Consider the following 8,075-nt stretch of genomic DNA (forward strand, 5'->3'; position numbering starts at 1 on the left):
ATGTTTACTGTACCGATACTAAACCGACTCTATACCGATACTATACCGATACTATACCGACACTACACCGATTCTATACCGATACTATACCGATTCTATACCGATACTATATTGATAATGGTCGAAAATATAACACCACCCATCCATTCATAATAGAATTGGGTTGAATCAAATTAACTATTACTTATGAAATTTGAATACTACGTCTTGAATAAATAATTAGTTTTAATGATCATTCTATTGTTGATTACTTATTAAATTTGAATACTACGTCTTGAATAAATAATTAGTTTTAATGATCATTCTATTGTTGATTACAGCTGAACAGTGCATCAGCGTCAGTATTGCTGCTTTTGCTGCCCCTTGCCAGCTGCCAATGGGGACCTGCACCCCCCTCCCACCACTACAGCCACACGGCACCACCCGCCCCCGCGCACCCATCCACATCGGTGCCCCAGGACACCCCCGAGGTAGCAGCCGCCAAGGCTGCCCACTTTGCCGCTGTTGCTAAGGTAATTGCTCACATTGACCAGTAATAAAATTATGCCAATGAACCATATATCATATGGCAGGGATTGAATGATTCAATTAATTACAATGTACAGAAGTTAGTTGACCTTGGAAGCTAAAATGGAAGAATTGATTGAATGAAAGGAATTGATTCGATTAAATACAATGCATAGGAATTTAATGACCTGAATCCAAAAGTCATGTTCCACTCCAACACTCAGATCACGATAGTAACATTTTAGATGGTTACAAATCATCTAAATTCCTTGATTTGCAATTTTATTTGATGAAATCAAATTGGAAATGGAATTTCTCCAGATTGGACAAACAATGTATTTCATCCTATGTTTGAGTCTGGCTTCAAAGGAGCTGTGCTTTTATGGCAAAACACAGTTGAAAATGGATTCTAAAAATCCATTAGTGAATAAGTTATTAATAACTAATATTCAAAGATATTAGACTGTAGTGTCGTAAAAATTCAATTTCTCAGATAATACATGGAGATCACTTGAGAATAATGATTATTGAAAAACAAAACAGAAGAAAATCTGCAGAAGAGTATCAATTGAGAAGATTTCATAGAAGGAAGAAACTATGATATTGTAGTACTCACTTTTTATCAAAAAATATTGTCAATTCTTTGCTATGATGCTATAAGAAAAATGCATTCATGCTATCTCCAACCTTGCCCTAAAAATAAAAAACACTCCTTCCATTTCAAATATGAATTGGAATGAACGGATGTCTAGAAATGGCTGTACAATGCTGGAATGAAATTGAGAATGGAATTATCATTTATGAGGATGGAATTAGAAGTTAAAAGCAGTTTTTGGCGGATGCCTGTTGTTTACACCTAGATTGAATCCTATTGTCCGTGAATAAATAATAGGCTAAAAAGAAATAGAATACATAAATAAATTGGGAATTTCAAAATCGCGGTTGATATCTATTCTTGTTGTATCAATAAATTGAACTAAACTCTTTGCGTAGATAGCTACAGTAACATTCACTTGAACCTTTCAGAGTCCCCTATAGATAAAATCAATACTCCCCATGATTTAGCCAATGCGACAGTTTGTAGTGATTCTCACTATACAGTAGGTGAATACTGATATATGCGGCCAATGACAGTTCTCTTATTCATGACTAGTAGGTAACCCGTGCTCCGCAAGGATCTAATTAAATACTTGACAAAATGAAAACTTGACCGACTGAAATCTTGAAGAATTTGAAATAGGTCTATAATCATCCTCGGTGAATAAAGAATATATATGCAAAATCCATGTTGATTCCAGTAGTTCAGACGTGATGATGCGTCATTCATGAATTTCCTATCCCGTACGTGTATAAGCCTGTTCTTTCCTTTATTATAATATGGATAAACTTACTGTGGATTTCAGGCCGCAGCCGCCGCTTCCGGCCAAGTAACGTACGCCCCAGCCTCAGCATATGGTCCAGCTCCAGCCCCCGCTCCAGTGCACGAGCATGCCCCTCCAGCGCCACCCCCAGTCAACGGAGTGCCCCAAGACACCCCTGAAGTTGCCGCCGCCAAGGCTGCCCACTTTGCCGCCCTCGCCAGGGTGTCCAAGACATCGCCGGCCCCCACACCAGGACCATACGGACCCACATCCTACCCACAGGGCCCTGCTCCAGGAAGGCAGTACCCTCCCGCACCGCCTCCAGTGAACGGAGTGCCCCAGGACACCCCTGAGGTCGCTGCCGCCAAGGCTGCACACTTTGCTGCCGTCGCCAAGACCGGAGGACCATCCCCCCCTGCACCTCCCCCACAATCTTACTACAACCCCCCGGCACCTTCCCCATCTTACTATAACCCCCCTGCACCAACTCCAGCCCCCTACTACCCCCCAGCACCTTCTGCACCATCTTACTACAACCCCCCGGCACCCACTCCAGCCCCTTACTATCCCCCAGCGCCCCAATACACCCCGGCTCCTGCCCCCCCAGCCGGAGTGCCCCAGGACACCCCCGAGGTGGCCGCCGCCAAGGCTGCTCACTTCGCCGCCCTCGCCAGAGTCAAGGCCGCCCCTCAGCCTCCCAGCCATAACCACTGGAACTAAATTCATATAGTATAACCTAGATGCACTGATCCTCTGTGATTTATATATATTTTTTTCTATTTATTGTTGAATGTTTAAAAAATCCTACACAAAAAAATGCAGCGCTTGGCAAGTTCGAATAAATCGATAAAAAAAGAAAATTTCTTGTTCAATTATTTGTGTAACCACTTACCTTCTAATTTTCGATTTTTTTCATTGAGCAGGTCTAATGCAGCTGAAGAAAGCCAGATATACCAGTCTGAAGCCCGGTTGTCCGGCTTCACGAGGATTTGTCTCAAAAACTTGATAAGAACGACAGTGATGACAGGTCATAATAATGAAGAAAAATACAGTAACTTATAAAATAGAATGCAATTGGAAAAACTGGAATATAAATGAAGGAATGAATCAGAAAAAGCTTTTATAGTTGGTTCTCTTGGAATCGATCACGGTCAAGATTCAACAGGCTTTTGTACAACTGGCACATAGTCTAGTAACAATGATTATAATTATAATTATCATCTCAAGAATGATTGAAGTTTATAAGTTTTGTAAATTAGAACAGTATAAAAAAACAAATCAATCTGCTGTTTTCCCAGTGAATAGTCATTATTCTGAGAATAATTTATCGATAGAGAGAACAGAGTGTTTTTGTGATTCTAGATTCCATCAACTGGATTTGATGGAAGATCAATTTGTCTCAAAAACTTGATAAGAACGACAGTGATGACAGGTCATAATAATGAAGAAAAATACAGGAACTTATAAAATAGAATGCAATTGGAAAAACTGGAATATAAATGAAGGAATCATTGAAACCTGAGTGCAGAGGCCGATAAGCTGAAACATGAAATCGTTTGGGAAAAGCGATTCATTTATGAGAGTTGAAAGTTATCGAGAATCTGATTCTATTCATAGAAAATCACCTGCTGCAATTGCAGCGTTTGGTTGGATAATCTATCATGTATACTTATTCCATTCTTCAATGATTATAGTGAAGTATGAAATGATAGTTTTTATTCTTATTTGAAAAAGTGTAGCTTAAAACGGAAAACCATGCAGTGTAAGTGTGATGAATCTCTCTCATATTAAAGTTTAGTTAATTCTAAAATTCTTGGTTGACTCTTTCGGTAGAATGAATCTGAAATCTCTCCCCACTATCGCTGGACAGCAATCGATGAAAAAATTCTTCCAATGACGTTCGACATCTTGGATTTGCTCATAATGATGAATATTCCCAATGATTCTATCTATATATATGAAAGCGAAATAGCACTCACTCACTGACTGACTGACCAAGATACGCCCAAAATCTGCGTTTTCCAGCGTTTTTTTAGCGTTTTCTCAGCTTTATCGAGAACAAATGAACAGAAAATGTTCAAATTTAGTACAGAAGCTCAGCTAGGATGTAATAATGTTGTGTTAGAAGGAATTTGCAATAACGCCAAAGTTACGCCCAAAATCTGCGTTTTTCCAGTGTTTTTTTGCGCTTTCTCAGCTTTATCGAGAACAAATGAACAAAAAATTTTCAAATTTACTACAGAAGCTCAGCTGGGTTGTAATAATGTTGTGTTAGAAGGAATTAGAAATAACGCCAAAGATACACCCGAAATTAGCGTTCTTTGCATCAAGTAGTAGACAGAAAATTTTCAAATTTGGTACAGAGGTTTAGCTAGGGTCTAAAAATTTTGTGATGAGGTGACTTTAACATTTCATCAAAGATTCGCCCAAAATCAGGTCTTTCCAACGTTTTTCTCAGCTTTTCTGCGTTTTCTCAGTACTTTGACTTTGTGATGGAATGAAGCATGCTCAAATGAAAAATTCAAGCGAGCGAAGCGAGCCCGCTGATATCATTTTTGGACGATCCAGTCGGGGGTCCAGGGGGGGAATTCTATCTTCAATATTCCTACCTGGCTTTTTGAAACAGAGAGATTCATCACGGAGAATCTGAAATATCACCGATAATTCAAGTTTTTCCGATTTTCCTGTTGATCAACTACACTAGTTTGTTTATTCAAAACTCATTTATATTTCATTTGTATTAGATACTACTCACATTAATATTACTACAATATTGTTTTTCTCATTGAAGTAGCATGTGATCAGCTTTATCAAACAATATTCTCAAATTTGAATAATTCATCGATAATGAACTCGCTCCTGCTTTACATCCTTTAATTTGTCAATATTTGTTTAGAACTTTTGTTTCTGACAGCTGAACTGCATACAAAATCATACAGTGTTAGCTAATAATACGATATCTTCCTACTTAGGCTAGTTACATACACATCGATTTTTGGTCGTACGATATTTTACCGTCCTTATAAATTCTATTAGATTGAACAGATGATTTCAAACATATGATGTTTGCCAAGTTCCGTTTAATCTCATAGAATTCATAGTGACGACAAAATATCGTACGACCAAAAATCGATGTGTGTGTAACTAGCCTTATTCGGAACAAAGTTGAGCTGACGTTGATACGATTCAGTTGAATCTAAGAAACTTTTCAATGTTAACAAGGCTGTATAGCGCTTGATATGGGAAACTTTGATAACATGTTGTCAGCGTTCTTGGAAGCTTGGTGAGAACTCCTCTAATCCTGGAACAAACTCTCAAGACTTATTTATTTCTAAATTGATCTTTTGAGGCATAATAACTCTGGTGAGATAATTCAACTCTTGGATTTGAAAACTTTTATTGTCATAATCAATTTAGAAATTTTGAGTTTGTTTTCAATAAACTTCTCCATTTTGATAATTAATTGGAGTTGTAGAGTATCCTATTAAGCGAGCAATTTCATAATTTCATATTTTTATATCTGGTTATCTGGTTATTTTTGTTCAACGGATCTCGAATACGGCTCTAACGATTTTCACGAAATTTGGAACATAGTAGGTTTATGATATAAAAATTCGATTGCTCTAAGTCTCATCCCTGGGAAAACTCGCTGAAGGACATGAAAAGGATAATTCATCCTTGGAAAACAGATGATGATTTCGTCGTCTGTTGATAACAGAAGATGCGTGTGCCTGTGTGGGAGATCAACTGTGTAATCAATTAGCTTACCGTATCTCGCGAGAAATCTAGAAATTTTAATTGGCTCGATCAAAATAATCTGATTTGTTGACATGATATGGTATTTTATTATAATATTCATAGTTATTCACTATTTTACAGTTCTAAGTCATTAGTGAGTGTTATTTTGTTATTCAATTTGGTTTGTAAATAATCTAAATTGGAACTTTCTTGTTTTTAAATGTTTGGACAGAAAATTGAACCTGAATTCAAGTGTATGGAACATAACCTACTTTCTGGACTATTAATATTGTATAAATCATAATTTGGAGAAGAAACAGTTTTGGGCTGTGCCTGTTAGTCCTTCCCCAATCATTTAAAGAATTGTGCTCTGTTTATCAATAGTTTATAAATAAATAACGAGCAAAGCTCGGTGCCTCGTTATTTGACTATGATGTAGTTAGAGAGTATAGAATATACATTCTATACTCTCTGGATGTACTGTTGAAATTTATATACTATTCAACATCATTGTACAATTTATATTATTTTTTTATTCCCTATTATTTAGTTTCCAGACACATTCTGCCATTCAGAAGTTGAAATTTGTTTACATTTTTATGTTTCAGAAATTCCAAGTTGACTTTTCAACAGCTGTTGTTAAAAGGTTTCCAGTCAATATTTTGATTGATTAGTGTTTCAAACAATTCTTGAGCATTTTATTCATACTTGGTGATAGATATTACTATAATGCTTAGCCACTATACGGATTGTAGTGAATTTTAGTATATGACGAAGGTTTTAAAGTAAATATGAGTTGAGAGTGTTATCGAGATATTCAGGATGCTTCATTATTTCTGAAACGTTTGCATCGTGTCTTGTGAAAGGTTTCCTAATAGCATACATCTGCTACAGGCTAAAAATTAATCTTGGTGGATTGCTGAGTTCAAGCGTAGATCAATTCGGGTTTGAAAGATAATCTCGGTGGATTGCTAAGATCGGGATCAGGCTAAAATGAGATAGAATCAGGAGCAAAAATGATGATTTTGGACTACAACTTAGACCTGCAGCTAGGAGGCAGGTTAAGTTCGGGATTAACCTATTAACTCGCTATTCTTTTGATTTAATTGAAATACAGTGTCAAATTGAGGTTCGTCTTTGAATTCTGAACAATTTCACTACCCACCAAATCATATTTGAAATGTTTTTCAACTGATTTTTCAAACATACTAAGATGAGAAAGTGAAAATAAAAACACCTTCAAGCAACAAGAAAATTCTATATTTCTCACGAAAAGGGGTCCGGGGGGCCTACCCCGAAAATGTTTTAGAAAAATTCCTTAAGTTGAATTTTGTTCTGTTAAACACATATAAAAGGAATCTGAATCTGAATCTGAATCCTCCTGTCCTGATATATCCTCCAAAGTTGCGCTAGTCCTACGTTGCGCCAGGGTTAACCAGACCCGATCTCAGCAATCGCCCCTAAATGATCCAAAATCAATGAGTCATTGAGGTACCAGGTTAACCAGGAGCTCATTTGATATTGGTTAAAGTTTAAGCTTGAAGGCTCTGATTAAAAATCTGGATTCTCACTCATCAGTATCAGTGAGAGTGACCGGCAAAGTGAAAATATAATCCCCATTAGTTCTAGCTGGACTATTCCCACTAACTTAAGCCCGGCCGATCAAGTATGAATACTCTCATTGGAACTTATAGGGAATTATATTATCACTGTAACGGACACGTTGATGTAACTGTAACAGACACCGCACTGGTATGTGGCAATCAGTGTATTTCATACACTGGTGTATTCATAGGAAGTCGTACACTGATGTATGATAGGAACCTATCCACTCGACATCATCATATCAATGATGATCCTTTCTATTATAATTGAGTATTGTGGGATTGAACAGAGCACCGATTTAACAGAGATCTGATAATGAACAAGCTCAATAAACAATCATGAATCTATATGATACGTCTACAAGATATTCTTGGGTAATCGTGTTGGAAAACTCTAGTGCTATCAGATTCCAGCATCATGCAGAGCATTTATCACTAGCCTGTTTAATTACAGAAAATAACTAAAACCCATGTGATATTTCAAATTTTGAATTAAAGTAGAGTTTAATATGAAATATCACAAGTTAGTAAGAGTTTTCTATATATTGTAAATTCAAGTAGCTCTATTGAAATACTTTATCACTAGCCTCATTTGACAGATCTCTCACGAGTCTGTTTACTCGACTATTCATTAGATATGAATATTCATTTTTTTAGTTTGACTAGTAAGTTGATGGATCGATCTGTAAATTTTAAATTTTTATCTTCCAATCTGTAAATCAAAAATGGTTTGTAAACTCAATGTTACATTAGGCAATAGCCTATAGTATAGTAGCAACTACTGTATTATCAATAAAATTCCATTCTTTAGGGTAGGTGAATGCTCTCTAGTGAAGGTTACATGCATAAAATGAGAAGACAAGTG

General features: G+C 36.7%; 1 protein-coding gene across 1 annotated transcript; it reads left to right on the top strand.

The window, feature by feature from the left end:
* Nucleotides 1-314: 314 nt before the first annotated feature.
* LOC111050040 (pupal cuticle protein) lies at nucleotides 315-2,728 on the top strand (the record flags this gene model as incomplete). Its single annotated transcript, XM_039444564.1, has 2 exons — nucleotides 315-512; nucleotides 1,911-2,728. Coding segments are annotated over 2 exons (876 nt in total), but the record flags the coding sequence as incomplete, so codon positions are not given.
* Nucleotides 2,729-8,075: the final 5,347 nt, after the last annotated feature.

Source organism: Nilaparvata lugens, chromosome 1 (genome assembly GCF_014356525.2).
Source record: "Nilaparvata lugens isolate BPH chromosome 1, ASM1435652v1, whole genome shotgun sequence".
Classification (NCBI taxonomy): domain Eukaryota; kingdom Metazoa; phylum Arthropoda; class Insecta; order Hemiptera; family Delphacidae; genus Nilaparvata; species Nilaparvata lugens.